Source organism: Lycium barbarum, chromosome 4 (assembly GCF_019175385.1).
Source record: "Lycium barbarum isolate Lr01 chromosome 4, ASM1917538v2, whole genome shotgun sequence".
NCBI classification, from domain to species: Eukaryota; Viridiplantae; Streptophyta; class Magnoliopsida; order Solanales; family Solanaceae; genus Lycium; species Lycium barbarum.
Genome location: NC_083340.1, coordinates 12,268,335 through 12,290,257, shown reverse-complemented (window position 1 = coordinate 12,290,257; position 21,923 = coordinate 12,268,335). Strand labels below are relative to the sequence as shown.

The following is a 21,923-nucleotide window of genomic DNA, read 5'->3' as shown; positions in this document are numbered from 1 at the left end:
TGGCCTCCGGTTCGTAATTTTTCCTTGGTCTCTCCAAACTTTTGTTCATATTTATTGGCCGTGGGGGAAGCTCAAGTTGGTCATCCTCCACCCGAATCTTTGACTCGTATCGATTATGGACATCCGCCCAGGTCACAGCCTCGTATTCCAGCAAGTTTTCCTTTAATTTGAATGAAGTTGTCGAGCTCCGAGGATTGAGCCCCTTTGTGAAAGCTTGTGCAGCCCATTCCTCCGGAACCGGAGGGAGCTCCATTCGTTCCCTTCGGAATCGGTTGACAAATTCACGCAGTAACTCATCGTCTCTTTAGGCTACACGAAAAATATCTACCTTACGGGCCTGCACCTTTTTGGCACCAGCGTGGGCTTTTATAAAAGCATCGGCGAGCATTTCGAAAGAAGTGATCGAATGCTCGGGCAGATGGACGTACCAAGTCAACGCTCCCTTTGACAGAGTTTCCCCGAACCTTTTTAGCAACACGGACTCAATTTCATCCTCTTCCACATCATTACCTTTTATAGCGCAGGTGTATGAATTCACGTGTTCCTGAGGGTCCGTTGTGCCGTCATATTTCTGGATATCCGGCATTTTGAACCTCTTCGGGATTAATTTCGGAGTCGCGCTTGGAGGAAAAGGCCTCTGAATGTACCTCTTCGAATCCGGTCCTTTCAGAATAGGCGGAGCCCCCGGTATTTTATCCACCCGAGAGTTATATGTTTCCACCCTCTTTTCGGTTGAGTCTACCCGCTTCGCTAATGTTTCGAGCATTCTCAGTACCTCGGTGGATGAACCAGCTCCGGACCTATTGCTCTCAACCATCCGTGCCTTATCCCTTTTGGGTTCAGCAACACCCTTCGCCTTCTCCGGGGTCGTTTTATCTCTTCTATTTTGCAATTGGGCTATTGCGATTCCTTGTTCGGCAATCGCTGCTCTCTGTTCCTGCAACATTTCAAAAATTAAACTTAAGTCAATATTAGCATCCGGGGTATCCGGTTCTTTCCGGCCCTGTGTCCGGGACAAAGTAATTGAATTGTGAGTATTTAAAGGATCGGTAGCCGGCTGGGCGGCATTCTCCTGGTTCACGGTGTTTTGCCGGTTGAGGCCCTCCCTCGAATTAACGGGGTTCGGGTCAGCCGGGTTCGCTGGTAATCCTCGCGGTCCACTGTCTTCATTTTCGGCCACAATTTTGTTGTTGTTGACGTGACTAGATTGTCCACTGTTAGCCATTTTGTCCGTTTTTACAGAGATGAACAAAATATATTTTCGATTCTGACGGGTAAAGACAGAAATCGAGATCAAAGACCACTATTATCCTGGCCCCACGGTGGGCGCCAAACTATTTACCCCGAATTTGGATAATCAATTAAATTTATGAGTGAGGTATAGGATATGTGGTTGAACTTTGATCTATTTTGGTTGAGAGAAAATAGAGTAGGATCAGTTATAAATAATCTAAATAGTAATCGATGATTTATACTAAACGTGTATGCCAATATATTGAGTATCGTTTGATTGAACAAATCTAAAGAGGAACACAATAAATCTGGACCAAAATCAGATGTTAAGAGGGAGAGATTTACATATTTTTGCTATTACAAATCTTCTAGAACTCAAGAAGCGACCCTTAAAAGTAGAGTAATGGTTCCTTTTTATAGTTTTTGCCTCATGGGCCTCATACAATATAAGCCCTTTTGAATAAAGAAAAACCCTAAAAAGGATAAGGTTGGGTTGTACGGTCTGACACCCGTACGATTGATAGTACAATGTGGCAGAACGGTATTGACGCGTGGCAATTATGTAACGGATCATCCGGACTAACGGCCGCGATCAACCGGACCAACGGCCACAATCAACCGGGCCAACGACCACGATCAACTCGGCTATGGAGAAACTGGACAAAACGATGTCCTTCGCTTTCTTCGGATCAAGCACTCCTCCGGTCCCAAAAGAAAGTCTTTATGCTCGTGCTTGTTTCTTTCTTCCCTCGGTCTCCGGTCTCACCGGTCTAGCATATATCCGATTTTTACCGTATACAAACATATCAAAAATAATTACCATCAGAATTAAACATTATGTATGTAGCCATGTAGGATTTGATATTAGACCATGAGACCAGAAGTATTCTGCCCTCGAATTAAAGTCAGTAGCGAATTCGAGAACTGGATTTCCTAGCTGCAACAAAATAGAAAAAGAAAACAACAAATGGGATTAAACATAATTTTTCTTTTTAAATTTCTTGATGACATGTAATTTCAAACACAATGCATATAAGCAATAAAGAAATACTTATGATCTGCAGCTTAATTTTTAAACAGTACAACGCGTAGAGGAGTATATTAGGGTGGGGTGAATTTATTTGGTGATGGTCGGGGCGGGTCAACGGTTAGGGCATGAGTATTTTTAGCTAAATGGTTAATTTTGGCTGAATTGGAGATTTCCATCCACTTGAGGGTGCATAACACTTTTGCTAACGGGGGATATATTTGACTACTTTCGCTAATGGAGGGCAAAGTTGACTAATAAAATAAAGTAGAGGGGTATATTTGATCCTTTTCCCTTTTTATAATGCAGCGCCCAAAATTCTTACCGAAAATTCTTAACTTTTAATAGGGGTCTTTTTGTGAAAGCCAACATACTTGATTATATTCATGATTATTTGGCACGAGTAGGATATCATATGAGCAAAGTTGAGTTATATTTAGTGTTTGAAAAATAGTTTTTAGAAATGGGAAAGAAATAAATTGATTTTGACAGGATAATCGTTGTTCTTAAGAAATTTAAACCTCCCACTTATATCGCTTCGAGAATGATGATAGAATTCTTCCAAAATTTTACAGAGCCACTGAAATTCGAGTTTTGGACAATTAACTCGAATTCACACAAGAACATAATTTATGATTCGTAGTGAACACTAAGAGAGGAATAGATGAATTTTAATGTCTTTCATTTTTCGAGAATACATAGGTATTTATAATAATTTCAGAGTGTGTTGGAATTAACAAAGTCAACTCTTACCAAATGCCACCTTTTAAAAAGGAATAGCCAACTAATTGAAATTAAAAATTATTAAAAATGTTTTCCAATAATTAATTAAAAATTGTTTTAAATAAAATCTGGTAATTGAAAACATTTGCTATACTTAAATTCCGCCGATGGCTCAAAGTGCCCATTTTTACCTAAACTTTTGGCTTTTCTCCAAAACTTCCCTCAAATGCTTTAAACCAAATAAGATAAGAAGTGCATAAGAACATATATTCTTTTTGTTTAGTCCTTTTAAATATCCCATCAAACACTAACTAATTTAACATTTATATAGATTAAAGCCGATCGAATCAATATATATATTGAGCCATAACTTATTTGAGTTAATTACGATAGATCAATTTAGGCTAAACGATTATTCAGCAAATGTTGATACTCCTAATCAGTTGGGAAATTAAATTAACGAAAGATACTTTTATAATGCAACCCCTGGATTCTTACTTTTAATTGGTGCTTTCACCATTGTGAAGGTCAATCTACTTAATTATAATTATCGCGCATGAGGTGTCTGATCTTTTTCTTAATTGTTATTTTATCCTAAATTTTTTTGCCTTTTGCATCCTTGATCAGTCGTTTTCAAATTTTCATAGTGTGATTACAAAATATGTTGTTTTTCTCTTTTCCTGACAGAAGCACTTGTGCTTGTGTTAGGCTTCTACATTGAACCGATAGCCAAGGCAGAGTTAGAACGTAGGAAGCGGGTTAGAACGTAGGATGCGGGTTCAATAAAATCTAATGATTTTGTGACAAATTATGCATTTGTCTTTAAAAAATTATTTAATATGTATTAATTTAAATCCAATAACTTAAAAGACTAAATTTCAAACCCATAGTTTTCAACTCCAGTCTCCAAATCTACTTATAAATCCATCTAGATTAGTGAATTTCACACTTTTTAGACTTTGGAGTAGTAGGTTAGAGTTATTTCATTTTATTAGTTCTCAAAACTAACTGTCACCATATTAGAACTAGCGATATTTTTGCCTTTCACTTTCTTTCCTTTTTGGTTATATTAGATGCCCTCTAAGTTTAGATACATCTATTGAGAAAGTTGTCTTTTTTAAAAAAAAAGGATAACTACATGGCATAACTAACTCTACTACATATTTATATTTAGTAGCTATAATTTAAAATAAATACATTTCATAGCTAATTATAATATGTTAAATACAACTTATAGCTACATATATATATAAAGTAGAATACCCATATCACATTATTCACTTTCAACCTACCTCTCTCATCTCTCTTTCTCTTTCTCTTTCTCACTTTCACTGTTCTCTTCCCTCTTTTCTCTCCTTCTCTCTCGCCCATCTCTTTTCTCCCTCAATTTTCTCTCCTTTTTCCCCTCTTCTCCCTTCTGCCATTGGAAAAGGGTAATTGAAGTAATTAATGTTCTTTCACGGACTCATATAACCCCCAGCTGGTTGCTAAGTGATACAAATAAGGCAAGTAGAATGATGATGGAATTAGAAGGGATTCTAGGCTTTAATAAAGCATGAAAAGCGGAGCAACCAAAATCCATTGATGACCAAGATTGCAGCTTGGCACTCAATTCTTCGAGATATGTATTAACCAAAATGGATGTTGCAATTTTAATATGGTAGCCTTAAAGAGAGCCTCTAGATCTGGCCCCCGACCACTAGTGTTGCTTCCACTGAATCCGGCTCCGTCCGCCAACCACGGTGGCGCATAAGGGTTGTTGTTGTTGTTATGAAATTTCAAGCAGATCTGGCCGGAAATCGTCTCCAGATCTGTTCGGAACTAGTGATTGTATTCATAAATACGGCGATTGTATTCACATTTTTGAGTTTTTTTGTTAAATTTTTTTATTGTATTCATTTTTTTAGTGGTGTATTTGTTAATTATTGATGTATCAATATTTTTATGTATTCAGTTTTACTTGTTGTATTCATTAATACAGCGAGCTTGTTTATGAATACAGTGAAAAAAATCATCATATTCATGAATACAGCGAAAACAAAAATTGAATACAGCGAAAAAAAAAATTGAATACAGCAAACATAAAAGTAGCTACGAGCTGTAAATCAGCAAAATGTAGCTATGCCAGATTTTTAACCCTCAAAATGTAGTCATTTATGAAATTTTCCCAAAAAAAAAAATCAACAAAATTGATTTTTATTAATCAAATGCTAGTTATTCGTACAAAGCAGTAGGAAGCCTCGTTGACAACTCAAGATTGGGAAATTTTCACGCCAAGAGACTTCATCAAGTAGTGATAAAGAAAATGCAGTTAATCTATGGCTACAAGTATTAGCATGCCTACTTATATAGGTAAAGGTTACATCATCCAGGTAAAGTCTGAGATGCCAAAATATCCTCACAAATAGTAATCACATCCCAAGAATGACCTATTCTCCTATTTAGCATTTGAGTCATTGTTGATGAGTCTGACAAAATTTGTATGTTCCTTCATTCTTTGCTCCACCACAATTTGGATTGCTTTCCGAATTGCTATCGCTTCAACTATCATGGCTTTTCCAACAAAATGAATTGGACTGCCATAGGCATGAAGCACATGACCATTAGCCTTCAAAGCTACCATCGCAATACTCGCTTTTCGAGTATTTGGAACCCAACTTGCATCAACATAAAGCAACACATTTTTTCGAGGAAAAGTCAGTGAGGTTGGGCTATTCACGACATGTTGCCCCTGGCGCATAGGGTTTGCACTATTTATTTCATCTGTAAACTCGTTAAAATCAGATAAAGCTTTTGATAAAATATCAGCATCACTCCACAATAAGGAACTAAACACATAATCATTTCTAGTTTTCCAAATCATCCATAAAATAGATACTGACAATTGCAACAAAACATATCTGAAATTTTTTTAGTAGCTAAATATAGTTTATACCACCATGCAGAAAAAGCTGAAATGAGGTGCAATTCTAGTCAATAAATAGGCCTAATTTTCCACACCTTAATCGATCTTGAACATGTAAAAAACATGTGCTCTAGTGTTTCAGGTTCCATACAACACATAGGACAAATTGAATCTGTGGTCCTAATTCTTCTTGTAATAATGTTTCTGACAGGTAAAATATTTAAGATACATTTTCGTAAAAAGTTTTTCAACTTGTTTTTAATCTTAAAGGACCAAAGATGATTCCAGAAGGATTGAGGAAAACATTGAGAACTACTTTCCGGTCGACTAGCCAAATTTCTGTCATTTGATAAGACTAATTTTGCAAGATGATAACCAGATTTCACTTCATAGTTACTAGAGTTTGTAAAGTGCCAGATAAGTCTATCATTGCTTCCCCTAATAGATATAGGAATGGCTAGGTAGGCGGCCGGGTAGGCACGTAGCTGTGCATCGCTACTGATCAGTTGGGCAGAGATGATGTTGTGATGATGAGCTCACCCTACAGAGGGATTTATTATTATTGTTATATGATATGATATATACCTTCACCGTGAGGAATGATTTTACGAGCACGCATTTACATTTATGTTGTGGTTATGGTCGCCCTCAGTGACTTTGAACAGAGTTTCAGGTTATTTGTAAATCTCTTCTTATATTATTTACATTATTTGTGCTTGTGCTTACCGCCCTACATATTCAGTACATATTTCGTACTGACTCCTTTTGTGCGCTGTATTCATGCCCACAGGTGCTGATAGACAGGCCGGTGTGCCTCTGCAGTAGGACACCGAGATCAGCGGTTGAGTGTCGCACTCCACTTCTTCGGAGTTGCTGGTTGTGAGTCTATAGGTACAGATGCATATGTATATGTATATTTTTGGGGTATGTCGGGGCCCTATCCCGACCTGTTGATATTGTGCTGCTCTTTTAGAGGCTTGCAGACCAGTTGTTAGTGTATATATCTTTTGCATGGCCTTGTCGGCCCCTTGTACAGTTGGCATGACTATATAGTCTTGTTGGCCTTAGCTGTATATATATGTAGGTTGTTGTTGGGTTCTCCTGCGTGCAGGATTATACATTTGGTTCTTGTTAGTGTCATATTGCAGCCTTGTCGGCCTACTATTCATATTACATGTCACAGATGCCATGGTTGGTTCGCTCGGGCCTTCGGGTGCCGAGTGCCGGCCACACTCCCCAAGGTTAGGGTGTGACACTTTTGTTCTAAACAGGTAAAAGGTGACCAGTCTCAAAGAAACGTCTAACCGCTTGGCATATATCATGAGAGATTAATGACCAAAATTGCTGAAAAAATAAAGGGGTCATTCCATCCACTCCCGGCGCCTTAGTAGGTTTCATAGAAAAAACAACATTTTTTATTTATTTATTAGAAACTATGTAACACCCTATATCTTGGAACTAAGGTTAGACTCTTATTGTTAGAGTTTTAGTGGAAAAACTGAAGGTTTGAACGTTTTGCGAAAATGGTTGATAGGCCTACTTCGGGCAGCCGTAACTCCTTGATAGTTAGGAATTTGGGAAGGTACCCTTAATGAAAGTTGTAGTACGTAGAAATACCTTTCTAACGATATAAGTAACGGGCCAATCAGAGGTCGGAGCAAGGATATATGATCGTCTAAATATGGCTAATAGTAAGGCACCTAAAATTCTATAGAATCGACTAAGTTTTCGATATGTCTGCCTTCCAGTCAAATTTCGTGAAAATCCGTTGGGAATTTGAGGAAACTTAAACATGAAAGTTGTATCCCTTTGAAATAGATTTCCAACGGTATATTGTGGAGCCCAAACAGAGCTGTGTACAATAAGTTATGTCCATTTTACCGAACACTGCGCAAAACCGACACACGCCGCTTCTCGGGGTGCGTGAGAGAGCGTGCGATGGCCTCGCTTCGGGGGCCGATCGCGCAACTCTGAGTAGTGACCTGCAGAATGTTGCGCGATGCACCCGCATCGCGGACCCATCGCGAAATAGGTCAATTTCGGGTTAAAAGTTGGGATTTCGCGTTTTAAGTTATATTTAACCTTGGGGTTTATTTTCCTAACAACCCTGGTCACGAAAAATCACCCTAAAGTCAGAGGGAGAAAGTTCCAAGCCTCAAGAACCATACAAGGTAAGTTTTATCATGATTCTTGGTTGAATTCAAGTCCCTAATCTCTTTCTAACTTGAGTAAACCCTTCCAATCAATAGAGTTGTGAGTGGAACATTATTGTTGGGCGTGGAAACCCTAGAATCAAGAGGATTGAACGTCAAAAAGGTAATGTTTCTAAACTCTAATAATTCCTAATAGTGAATTAATGAGTTCTTGAGAGAATAGTAAATGAGTTTAGTAAAGAGAATTACACGAACTATAGTAGGGTTTTGGATTGTTGACTTGAGATTGTTATAATCATATGGGTGATGGAAATGATGTTAATTACATCTAATTAAGATTGTAGAATCACCTAGAAGTAATAGAATGGAAATTGGGTGAAGAAATCACCATTAATGGAGACTGTGGAGCTTCATGCCCACTAAGTGTTTGATGAAATGCTTAGATGACCAAAGCATGAATATTATTGCTAATATAGAATCCCTTTGACTTGTATTGATATAGATCAAAGTTGAAAGGGTTGACGAACGTTGTATTGCGCTCAAAAGCTGGAATTAAGGTATGTGAGGCTAACCATCTACGTTAGGGAATATTCATGATTCTCCCTACGCCTCATTCTTCATACTTGTCAGCAATTTGACTTAGAATATAGTTAGCCCTAGTTTCATGATATGATATAGAACCGTTATCTTCTAAGGTTGCAGTTACAGAATTCGTTCATGGTTGTCACTTTGAACATCATGAACTCAGCATGTAATCTTTATAGACTTATGCATTATTATCACATGAGTCTCAGTCAGTGTATAACCAGTTATTTGCAAGAGTCCCATAATCAGAAACAGTTATCATGCTATCAGCTATAGCCAGTCTCAGTTTTGTAAATTGTTAATGTTGAACACCTGTATTTGTACTTTTGGGTCGTAGGCCACAGTTTATGCATACGTATTGCTTGGGCCAGAGGCCACAATTTTTGTGCACATTATTTGGGCCCCAGGCCACAGTTATATTTACAGTTTTACAGGCGATTCTTCATCTAAAACAGGGAGTACTTCAGCTTCTTGCTTTCCTGTTTAGTTCAGTTTCAGTTCCAGTTCTAGTATTTTATTGCTTCGGTTGCTTTACATGCCAGTACAATTCAAATGTACTGATGTCCCTTTTTATTGCTTGTATGATATACAGGTTGACGAATCAGCTATCTAGGAGTGCACGTATCAGCTACTAGTGAGCCCCAAATTCTTTCGGGGCGTTGTCAGCTATCCAGTCATTCAGTTTATAGACAACTTTATTATTGAGTACTCTTAGAGGCTTCATAGACACAGTTCAGATAGTCAGATATGTTAGCCTTGTTGGCAGTTGTTCAGTCGTTTTGGTTTAGCCATGTTGGCTACTTTTAAATATATTTCAGATTGTCTAAGTATTTCCGCATTATGATTTCAGTCAGACCTTTAGTATATCAGCATGTGTTTAGTTGTTTCCACATTCAGTTATGTTTTGATATCACATGTTGATTCAGTCAGCCAGTTGGTTCGCTCGGTCACATGCAGTCAGGCACCGGGTGCCGTGTTACGTCTAGGCCCAGGTTCGGGGCGTGACAAACTACACCAAGTATGTCTTGATTCATGGCATCTGTAATAGAGGATCGGATGTGTTGCAACACTTGATGTAGAGAAGAAGGATTAGTAGTACCAAATAATTTTTTGTAAAAACCCTCAACTTCCTTCACTATACCAGGTTTGTCTTATATCCACTGCTCTTGCTCGTTTTCTAATCCTTTAATAAGGTTCCTACGTCTTCTTTGGACTGTAGACATATGAAAAAAGAAAGTATTTTTATCGCCCTCATTTAACCATTGAATCCTAGATTTTTGCTTCCAATGGATCTCTTCTTCCTTATAAGCAGCACTCAGTTCTTTCCTCAACTTCAAAATGAGAGAAGAATCGGGTCTATTTGGATCATATGTTACTCTATTGAGCTGATCTTTTAAAGACTTAATCTTTATTTTTGAGTTCGACTCACCTTTCCTACTCCAGTCAATTAATACTCTCTTACATTTTCTAATTTTTGAGTTTACCTGAAATTGGTTATCCCCATTAAGTTGTTTACCCCAGGATTGCTCAATTAACTCATGAAAACCATTAGTAGAATCGTTTTCTCTACCTATCATGAAAACCATTAGTTGTATAGATATTACATGATCTGAGGCCTCATTTTAAATATGCATAACAACAACATGATCATATTTCAATCTCCACTCATGTGAGACTAGGACTCTATCTAATCTTTCCTGGATCACACCCTCATCTATTCTATAACACGACGATGTCCAAGGTTTCTCTCGATATCCCAGGTCTACTGCTCTAGCTTGGCCCTACCAATTCCCCCTGATTTTCCATTCATATCAATAATTTCATTAAAATCTCCTAACAGTACCCAGTTAGTTCCCAATTCACGGATCAAGCAGTTAATTCAAACCATTGTTTTTTTCTAATATTTCTATTTGTGCTAGCATAGACAAATATGCAGTAAAAATCAATTTTCTTATCAGCATCATGTATAAAAAATTCAATAAAATAGGATGAAGAGAAGATATTGCGTATCTTAAGTTCCTCGTTCCAAAATAAAGCAAGTCCACCAGAGAGTCCCACTGGATCAACAATATAAGAGTTCTGCATCCCAGTTTTATGTTGAAGCCACTGAAGTTTTGGTTGTTGGTTTTTGATCTCACATAAAAGTATACATTTCGGGGAGTGGAAATACATGATCTCATTTAAACAAGGAATTTTCAAGAATTCCCTAACCCTCGACAATTCCACGCCATTAACTTTATTGCATTAAAGGAGACCATTTCAGGCCGATCTCCTGCCCCATCTCTTTCTTTCGGCGTTTTCCAGTAGTGTTTGGTGAAGCCGTTTCCTTTACTTTTCTCTTAATCCCCAGAGTAGCAGAATCATTCATAATTGGCATATCAATTAGCATATCATGACCATCTAGAGTAAGTGTTGTGCTCCCAGTATCATTACTCTCACATTCTATGCTTTTGTTTTCCTCTATAACCTTTCTTTGGTGCTTCATAACTTTAGGTGTCTCCTCTTTGACTTCCTTCTCTATATTCTTTGTGACATCCTCAATAGGTATACCTTTATCATTTATAAATTCATATTGTAGGTGTCTTCCAATATCCGTATAACACCTCGTGCTTTCGGGCTAAAGTTTGACTCATAAGATGATGATATAATGAAATCAAGATGGGAGGTGTATAAAGTGCTTTGAAATCTAAACAAGTCATAAGAAGAGTCTCAGGACAAAGCAAAGTCAGAATCTACCCTACAAAACATGTTTCCAAGTGAGTTTGCACAGGGTCTCACTTCAAGCGAGTATTCGAGAAAATATATAAGGAATTTAGGAAAACTTCCTTCATGAAAGTTGTAGATATTTGAAATTCCTTTCCAGCGATATATTATGTATGTCAAGTGGACATCTGTACAAAAAATTATGGCCGTTATATTGAAGGGTCGCAGAGCAATTAGCAGGACAAGCTTCTGCAATGCAGAACGCGAAATGCGACGCAAATGGCCGTATGCGACGCATTTGCCAAAGTATTTGGGCCAAAATTTCCATCCCGAAGTTACCAGCATTCTGTTTTCAATACGCTTTAGCATCTGCGACCGCCGAAGGCCATCTGCGGCGTAGATGCCAACGCAGACAGCCCCGAGGGTCATTAAAAGTTAATTAAAACACGTGTATTTTTTAAGGATATCATTTGGACACTGATTTAAATCACAGTTAATAAATCATTGCATTTTTCATTTCAATTGTAACCAAAACATTGACAATATAACCAGATTAAGATCAATTGCTTTTAAACCACTCTTTAAAATGTAACCAATTTGCTATTCTGGCGTACAAACAGATTTTGACTTTCGCACTTGATTCTTGCACATCACGTTACCGCTCAAGTTCGGGCTACTGTAAGTTGGGCAGGGTCAAAAGCGACGACATGATTCTTACACTACCTTATGGACGCTTTTATACTTTTATTCATTATAATTGTCTGAGTTTATGCATAACTAAAATAAAATTATATCTTTTCGAACTATTCTGATGATCTCAATTTCTCTTGAGTTTCATTTTTTAAATTAATTTAAATCGGAAAAGTTCCAGATATTCCCAACTTTAAGGTGGGGTTTAGCCAGTATTAAATCCTTTGCGTTATTCACTGAAATTACCATAGAGGACCCGAATAAGTATAGCTCCATAAGGTAAATCTCAGGGCAAAACCGTCCTAATAATTTCTCATATAAAAACCCATCTTATTCCTAAAAAAACCTTCACCCAATCAAACCCACAATCTACAGCAATTTTCAGCAGCAACACAAAGCAATTGAATCCCACGCGCCGCCGCAGTTAACCGTTCTCCGTCAATAACACCGTCAGCTCAACAAACGAATGGAAGAGTAAAGCAAACAGAGTAAAAAAGTAAAGCCTTTAAATGGCTGCATCTTCGCCTGCCCTAAGTAATCACAGCGCCGACAGCGCTCCGTCACCGTCACCGTCACCAGCACCAGCACCGTCCGTTTCAACCGCAAACGCTACCGTTTTGTCGAGCCTTCCGACGACTACAAACGCGTCGAAAAATCTACGAGGGCTTAATAAACCTAAGTGTATAAAGTGCGGCAATGTTGCTCGCTCAAGGTAAGTGTTTTTTTTTTCCAGTTTATTCTATTGAAATTGAGGTTTAGAAACCCTAATTCCCTGTTTTATTTGCTTCATTAGTGTAAATACAACGTTTGTTTTGATTGTTACCTTAATTCTATTGTATCGTGTCGTTGTAACGACGAAAAGTCCCATTTTATGTAACGACCGATTTGGTGTTACATCGTTGCGTAACGACTAAAAGTCTCATTTTATGTAACGACCGATTTGGTGTTATCGCGCTGTTACGTTATTTTTTTTCTTTCTCATTTTGTCTTTACTAATTGTCTAATAATAAGATTTTATCCTTTATCATACCTTTTAATGATAGCTCTACACTGTGCCCTACTTTTCTTGTCGATTTCTAACATTATGTATTGACCAAAACAATACAGTACTGTACAATACGACACAATACGATACATTACGAAACAATATATAATAACCATCGAAACAAAGTGTTACTCTACTTGTGTGAACTCATAGAGTGTGTTACTCTACTTGTGTGAACTCATAGAGTTTAAAGCGCTCGTTTGACTTATGTGTTATATTAGTGTTAGTGGTGCCGTATTAAAGTAATAGTTGAATAGACGGTTTTATAGAGGGGACTAATTTTCATATGTTAAATGAATTTGAGTTTCTGAACTAACGATGTGGCCTAGTGGTCAACGAAGTGGGTTGAGAACCATAAGACGTCAGGTTCAAATCCCAGCGGGACAAAAACACTAGAAATGATTTCTTCGCATCTGTCTTAACCTTGGTGGGCAGAGTTACATGATACCTGATGTTGCTGGTGGGAGGTGGCAGGTATCCCATGGAATTAGTCGAGGTGCGCGCAAGCTAGCCCGGACACCATGTTTCAGAAAAGCAGCCTGGAAATCCGAGTTAGGCGACTCTGTTGTTGCATTGGCCATCTATTGCTGGCTTCACAGTAGGTGCAAATTTAGATTTTAGAGGGTTCTCGAGGTATATCTGGAAGATTGTGTTTGGTTGGATGGAGTTACATAAGGCAGATTTAAGGTTTTGCTCGGGGAAAAGAAGTTTCGAATAGGGGGAGCAACACGTATAAGATACTTGTTGGAAACAAAATTTGGTGCGACTGACTAAATTTTATAAATCAGATCTTTGCGGATAGATCTTTGTGGGTAATTTGGAAAGAGAGAAATAGGAGGGCTTTTGAAGGGATGGAGCAAGATTTTGTAAAAATACAAAGAAGTGTTTTGTCTTTAGTTTCTTTTTGGTGAACTGTCGAGGTCCTTATTTGTATAGAGAATTGGATATCTTTTGTTGAGAACCATATTTTGATGTAGGTTCTCTTCTTTTGGTATACGGCTTGTATACGGGGATTCCCCAATTGTTAATAAATTATTTACCTTATCAAATCAAAAAAAAAAAAAAAAGAATTATTTACAGCCATTTTATTTCAGAAGTTAGTCGGGTAGATTATTATTTTGAGCGTGTCAGAGATCAATCCGGATTTTGCTTCCTCTTATTAACAACTTTGAAGGGGAGCCTTGGCGTAACTGGTAAAGTTGCTGCCATGTGACCAGGAGGCAAGGTTGTGAAAAGCGAGCGCTTTTGCGCTTAAAGCGAGAAGCGGGGCGCAGCGCAGCCCTTGCGCTTTTTTGCTCTGAAGTGAGGCATTGGTAAATAAGTGCGCGCTTTAGCCACAGAAGCGAGGAAGGCGAAGAAGCGCGCGCTTTAGCACCTAGGGTTTTTTTAAATAAAATTTGTTAAGTGTTTTAACTTAAAACACTCTTCCCTCTTCTATTTGGACTCCTACGACTGCTTCTCCTCATCTCTTTACGCCTCTTTCAAGTCTCAAGGTTACTTTTCTCTTCTCTTCTTCTCTTCCTCTTCTTATTTTCTCTCTTTTACCTGCTGCTACGACTGCCAGTTTTTCTCTTCTTTTCTTTTATTTTTTCAGTTCTTCACTGGGTTGCTCTTTTTTCTCTTCTTCTTTTCTATTTTTTTCAGTTCTTCGACCGGGCTGCAATTTTTTATCTCTGTTTTGTAATTTCTTTCACTGTTCTGCCCTGTTTTTTGTCTCTGTTCTTCAATTTTTGTCTATTATGTAATGTTTTTCTCTGTTCTTCTCTGTTTTTTCATCTCTGTTGACTTTCTGCAATTTATTTTTTTGTTGTGATTGTAGTAAATTTTTTCATCTTTGTGATTTGGTTTTGCATTTGCTTAATATGTTATGACTTATGAGGATTATTGACTATCTAGTTCTAGTATCTATTATTTACTTCTTAATTTAAGTTATTTATATATGCCTATTTAATATTTTTTATTTTTGTATTAAATTGCGCTTCACATGAAAAAAGCGCGCGCTTCGCTTCACTCTTCTCGCTTTGGTGAAGCGAGGCCTCGTCGCTTTTTTCCGCTTCTCGCTCTCCAAAACCTTGCCAGGAGGTCACGGGTTCGAGCCGTGAAAACAGGCTCTTGCAAAAATGCAGGGTAATGTTGTGTACAATAGACCCCTGTGGTTCTTCCCCCTGACCCCGCACATAGTGGGAGCTTAGTGCACCGGGCTGCACTTTTTTTATTAACAACATTGTGCATTAGTTATTTGCTTTGGTATGTTACAATATTTCACATTTTTCTTGGCCATCATATTTTATTTATAAAACGAAAATTATGGTTTTCTGACCAGTTTTCCCCTCTTTTTCCCCATTTTGTTATGGTATATTTGGAGAGTATTGTGAAAGGAAGGTACTTTTGGGTAGGAAACATGATCAGATAGTGTCACTATTCTAGAAATAATGCAGAAAAAGAAAAGCATTACAAGATGACCGGATAAACTTTTCGTTGAGCCCATCTTAGATATATGCTTCTATTAACAGAAACAAGAAACGAAATATTACTTGCATTATCAATTACTTAAATCCAAAGAAAGGTTATGATCGTGTAACATTTTTAATGGATGACTTAACAAAATGATTGTTTTTTCCATCCGATTCAATCCTTAAAAATTCTCGATTTCAGTAGCACGGGAATAAGTATCCTTACAGCTTGCAAATTTGCATGTTTTATTTCTCTGATCATGTAATTGCGGACTCACCTTTTCATACTTCAGTGTGTAAGTTAATAGGTATCAAAGTTAAACTACCACTTTTTACTTGTATAGAATATAAAAAAGGAGTCCAACTACCACTTTTTCTTCATTTTGAGTTTTCTCCTCCCCTTCTCGGTTACAGTTCCTTTTTATCATGAACTGGTGTATTCTCTTTAGCTCTCTTAGTATGTACAAATTAAAATAAGATTTACCTCTTTGAGCTTGTAGGGGAATGTTATTCTTCACTTTTTCATGGTCAGATGTTCTAAAAGAGGTAACGTCAGTTCTTTTCATCAAGAGCTTGTGTGGTCTCTTTAGCAATCTAGTACTTGCACTGAAAACTAAGAAGTTACTTGTTTAAGCACTAAGGAGGTGCTATTTCTGCTTGATCACCCATACTATTTTACATTCACAAGGCGACGACCTTTTAGTGAAGCTGCAGTCGTAGGGGGTATGATTTTATATAGCAATTACTTCGCAATTGAGAAGGGGGCTACTCTTTCACCTCCTTTCACTTTTGCAAACTGCTTTTAATTTTTCATGAAAATAAAGACAGGTTATTAAATTTTAATCTCTCTCTCTCCCTTAAAAGTGGGGAAAAGTTATATTTCCACATGAACTTTGAAGCCGTTACAAGTTACAACTAAGACTTCTCGTCATTCGACACCTTAGGCTGTCTTCATTATGACAGAATCTGATGCATGATAAACTCGATTAGTAGCAAGATAGTCAAAACTTGGCGCAAGAGAAGTTCATTAACTTATTAATCAAAAAGGGAATAGTTCATTAACTTTCATTTTCCATTATGATACATCTCGAGAGGTTGTTGTCATGTATGGTGGCTTTAAATAGAGAAAGTAGTCTTACATTTTATGTGTCTATTTACCTTCTTTCCTCTATTCCTCCGCCCCTCTCTCTATCCATGTAAAAAACTTATAAAAAATCAGTGTGAGAAAGAAATGGAGGAAGATATCATCTGTGATGCATGCAGGTGATTCTGTTTCTAAGCTTCAGATAGCAGTACTCCATCACCTTTTACTGTTTCTTGTATCATTTTGGCAGATATTCGATCATCTGCTTTCTAATCGTTACTTGTGTATTCTTTTCCATTCTATAAGTAATTTGATGTGTTATTTCTACCACAAATATTTCTAACCCTCGTATTTTTTATGGTATCCTTTACTTTTAAGACCTGATTCTTCAAGTTTACACGAAGTTTCTGTCTTGCATGATCTACGAAGATATGTAAAGCTACCCTCGTGATTTATGTTGACCAATTAATCAAATTAGCATCACTATATCTCATTGATCTTATTGGATTGCTTTTATATACTACTAGATTTTTATCCTTTTTAACCTATTTTCTCTCATTCCTACTAGTTTATACATTTCTTTATCCCCCTTCCCCTCTCTTCATATGCTGTCTTACTAATTGGCGAGAATCGAATGTGCAGGTGTCCATTCCAGTCATGCAAAAACTGCTGTGCCAAAGCGCAAAATCCCTGTCATATACATGGTATAATCAACTTGAAATTTTTTCACAGCTGATGTCACTATTCATTAATTCTAGTTTATAATTGCACCTATGCCTTTTTGTTACATACGGTGAAGAATCTGCTCTTTCCCAATATCATTTTTCTTCGTCATTTTTCTTTAATCTTGTATTTGCCTTATTCTAGTTGCAGTGGCTTCGATAGATTCTTTTTGTTTCTCCAGTATTGCTGTGATGAAGATTAATATCTAAAGATATGCACAGTGCTTCATTTGATATTTTACTTGCTTTAAAAGTTGAAAAAGTTATCTTCAGACTTGGGCTAGAGGCCTGGTTCCTAAAGCCTTCCCCTTTAAGATAACTTTTGCGTTATTGCTGCACTGAGAATCTTTGAAACTGGTTGCCATGGGATCCCAGATGCTTACTGGATTAGTTATTCGCTCACCAGATGTTAGTTGATGTTGGTTGTGACTAGTAGAGAAACATGCCACCACATGTAGACAGGATTAAAAATTTGGCCTCCAACTAGAGTCAGATATCTGTAAGGGAGAGTGTGGGGTACCTGATACCTGGCCATAGTCTTTGGGGAATCATGGGTTAATGGTTTAAGTATCTGTAAGATTTTTCTGCAATAGAGTAATTTTCGCAAGCCAAAAAGAAAAGGCATATGCATATATGCACTTATGAAGTGTCTGTGGCATAAATATTCACTGTTAACCGTGGCATTAACATTTGGTGTAAAACTTTGTTTTGACATCACTGTATATTTTATGGTAATGAACTGCATTTGTGGTTTTTGACATGTATAAGTGAACTTTTCATTGACTGCCTGGTTCTGTAAAACATTGGAAGGAACAAATATTTTAAAGTCATAAGATGAAAGAGTGACAGCAGGGACTTTAGCACATCTCTTCTGTAAGGCAATTTTTTACCAAAAGGCTGACTGATGTTCTAATGTCATTCTGTAATTCATATGTATCCTTGATTTGACATTGTGCAGTTTTAAAAGGTGGTTCAACTCTTCCAGAAAAGATTGCATCTTCCGGGTCTCCTGTGGTAGATCAGCAGTCCACTGAAGCACCTCACTCTGGGTAAGTTTTACTAAAGCATGCATGATTGCATTTATATATGACAGCCTTAATGAACAGTTTGACTGTTACTGGACAACCATCTATGATATAAAGTGTAAATCACAAAATCATCTGCAGTCAGTTAACAATCCTTCATAAGGTTTGTAGTACATCACTAGAAATGTGCTTCTGGCATTTTGAAGTGATCTCTTCTGCATTTGCTTTGCAAGTTCTTGGCGCCCAAAATTTTATTATGCTATTTGGTTGTTATATTACCTTTTGTGGAATAATCTTTTGAATTACTAGGGTTCTTTTCACGTGCATTTCTGTATCTCTTTGCATACTCCCACTCCCAGATCTGCTGTTCTAGGCGGATTACATTGCTGAATGCTGATTACCGAGCTTCTTGCTCTTTATTTAACGGACTTGTGTTAACTTCTATTTTCTTCACTCAAGGAGCTCGCACAGAGCTACTTCACTTCGTCAACTCTCCTCCAATTTTGCACAGTTCAATAATTTGCAGACCCCAATAAGGTCGAGGAAACCACTGACCAGAAAGGTATGTGGAGTTCTTGTATTTTCTCCTTGAGTTTATAGCTTTATTCATTTTATTTTTTTAGAAGTTAACCTTAATGATAAACTACAGGACGCCCAGCTCATAAACGAATGGAGGTTTATGAAGTTAAAGGAATACAGGGACAGCAACATTGCAGCTGAAAATGAAGCTTTTGATCGGTACATGCAGAATGTTGGTCTCCTGGAGGAGGTGTTTGCAGTGAATTCTGCTGAGGATGATCAGAATGAGGATGAGAAGAATGAGGGTGGTTCAACAGAAGATGATAATGAGGCAATGATAAACCGGTTGAAATTACAGCTTAGATCAGATCCAGCTAGAGCTGAGAATACCAGGAAGAGGATGCAATATATTGTAGATCAGGGATTAAGGAAGCTGAGGAAGTTGGAGTCAGGTGACAATGCTACTGACCTTAGCGATCTAGATGCACTTGGCAAAAAGAAAAAGGCCAAGACCGCTGAAGCTGAGCATGTTGCAGCATTCACTGATCTTATTGATAAGTTGAATAAAGCTCGAAATGAGGAAGACCTGAAAGCTTGCTTGGAGATGAAGTCCAAACTGTTTAACCAACCTAAAAAAGAAAAGCAAGCAGAGTCTGATGACACAGAGGCATTTATTGAGCAGAGTTCAAAAGCTAGTGCTGTCCCGCCAACAATGCCATCGGGTAATTCTCCACCGAAGTGGTTTAGCACAGCTACCGTTGATGATGAAGAACTTCGTCGACTTAATGCAGAGTTTGATTCACTTGAGGATATAGAAGAACTGTAACTTAATACAATCTTTAGGTGTCGGGTTGTAGCGTGTAGTCTATTAGTTAGAGGCCCAATTTCGCGGTCTGATCTTTATGTTTCTGAATCGAATCTACTAACCTTTCATGTTGTTATATAGTGACTAGTGAGTGAATGATAAGTTATAGTGCCTGTTGCCCAGCTAATGGAGGCCCATTTAATGGCATTGTAAGGGGAATCAGTCTTTACAACCTATTTGATTGGTTTTCGTCAAAGTTTTAGGCGGCCGTTTATTTCACATTTTTTTTTTTTGCACGGATGCCCTTCATTTGGGGTGGTCTTTAATTTTTGTCCTTCAAATTGGTGGTCTTTAAGTTTTACCCCTTACCGAATACCCCAAGGTTGTGGGTTCGAATCCTAGCTCAATTAAAAAATAAAAAATAAAAAAATGCAAGGCAGAATTAAATTCTGTCCCAGGCAGAATTTTGTAAATCTGACCAGCGAAATTCTGCCTTAAGATAGAATTTGAGCAGCACAGGCAGAAAATTTTTGCAGCAAAATTTGCATGGGCTGAAATTTTGCCAGTGCCATGTAAATTCTGATTGAAAGACAAAATTTAAAGACCACCATTTTGAGGGATACACCCCAGCGAAGGACAATCTTGCAAATTGCTCTTTATTTCATGCTAACTGGACTTTGGCCCATATATGGAAGTCCAACTCAATTATATTTTGAACCTTTCGGGGCTACTCCCAAAATCTAGCAGGCCTTTTAACAACTCTATGCCCCAATATGATTACAAAGTAGTTCTGAACAAATGTTTTAAGGGCAGTCTCTGTTCTGTGGGTTTAGACCATTCAAGTTTACCCTATGATGATCTAAGGGAAAATGCTTCCTACAAAAATCTAGTCTTTTGTGCTTGTCCTTTATCTAACCATGAAACTTCACCAAAAGATATTTAATCCGTCCATATCTAATGTATGCTTTTTAATGGTTAACTGACCAAATGCAAACATGAAATGACTTTGGATTGGGGTCATCACACTCTTTTCAATTTTGACTTTCAAAGGGCAAGTTCTTGGGTTTCATGTGCTTAAACATACTTTGGGCAACCAGAAAGCTGTCTGTTTGGGCCAAGATATTTTGGATATAATGGCCCTAGAAATATTTTAATAGGTAATTGGGTTAGCATTTTATTAAATTTTTGCATCTTCTACGTTATTGTGCTTTAATATTCAAGAGCCCCAACTCACATCATGTTCTTTCAATAAAAATGCTTCTTTGGAAGTTTTAACTCCAATATATCATCTGTTCATATAGTTACAGACTAACTTGTCAAATTATTTTTGTATTCAAACTTGTTTTTGTATCGAACAAGTTATTATTCTTATCCGCCAAAGTCTCTATGTGGCATCAAGCATATAACAACCAAAGTTACAATTTCATCAATTTCTTTTTAATTGGGCATATGTAGTAATTGATAGTTGGTAGTCTAGAGAGGAAATCACCACTAGTAATGGGAAAAAAGGAAAAGTGAAAATGACATAATATCCACTTACTTTCAACAAGAAATCCAAATCCACTACCTCAATTACCACCAAAGTCGATAGAAAAAATATTTACTGGCCACTTTTTGGTTTTATTTTTTAAAAATACTCATAGTTATAAAATTTCAAATTCTAGAAGTGAAACTTCATTTGACAAAAGGACAAGAAGACGATTCAAGTGTTGCTCCATCAGTAGCTTGGGTTTTAAAGATTCAATCTAGAGTTTTCTATTTCCATTATAATTGTAGAAATAGCATTCACTGGTCATTTTGACCTTTTAAAAGTAGCCACTATCATGGAGTTCCATTTTAAGCTTTTGGCCATCATCCTGAAGTTTATTTGAAGAATTTAAAACTCCATGACAATCAATATTTTTTAATTACAGACGCTAAAAAATAGTTATTTCTTCAGTATTATTTCTTAATGACGTGTTTGAATACTTTAATTTGTTTTTAAATTTCTTAATGAACTAAATATTTTTTTCCTAAGATTTAGATATATCTGCTTGTTGATCGACTAGAGTTTTGATTGTTATCTTTTCGATTATTTTTCCTTTTCGTTTACTTTGCTTCAGTTTTTCTTAATCACCAAATAAAGGCTAATATTTTATGTTGAATTTTTGCACCAAATCCAATTTGACTTCCAATATACCCTTCACATTGCCAACACAAAAGTACTCTTCTTATATAGCACTATCAAATCTCTTTAATGACAAGCCAATAG

General features: G+C 37.2%; 1 protein-coding gene across 2 annotated transcripts; it reads left to right on the top strand.

Annotated features, from left to right (window-relative positions):
* The first annotated feature begins 12,357 nt into the window (after positions 1-12,357).
* LOC132635223 (uncharacterized) lies at positions 12,358-19,949 on the top strand. 2 transcript variants are annotated; one of them, XM_060351517.1, is made up of 5 exons: positions 12,358-12,731; positions 17,244-17,305; positions 18,282-18,372; positions 18,811-18,910; positions 18,998-19,949. In XM_060351517.1, exons 1-5 carry the CDS (start codon positions 12,529-12,531, stop codon positions 19,691-19,693), a joined length of 1,152 nt encoding a protein of 383 aa, XP_060207500.1. In that variant the 5' UTR covers positions 12,358-12,528; the 3' UTR covers positions 19,694-19,949. The 2 variants fall into 2 exon arrangements, with proteins under 2 accessions (XP_060207500.1, XP_060207499.1); XM_060351516.1 differs by having other exon boundaries at positions 18,808-18,910.
* Positions 19,950-21,923: the final 1,974 nt, after the last annotated feature.

What these genes read in the sequence shown, in the direction of transcription:
- LOC132635223 (XM_060351516.1), top strand. Translation starts at nt 12,529, where the DNA reads ATGGCTGCATCTTCGCCTGCCCTAAGTAATCACAGCGCCGACAGCGCT. An exon ending in GGCAATGTTGCTCGCTCAAG is followed by an intron (nt 12,732 to 17,243) that starts GTAAGTGTTTTT and finishes TCGAATGTGCAG; the next exon opens with GTGTCCATTCCAGTCATGCA. An exon ending in ACTGAAGCACCTCACTCTGG is followed by an intron (nt 18,373 to 18,807) that starts GTAAGTTTTACT and finishes TCTTCACTCAAG; the next exon opens with GAGCTCGCACAGAGCTACTT.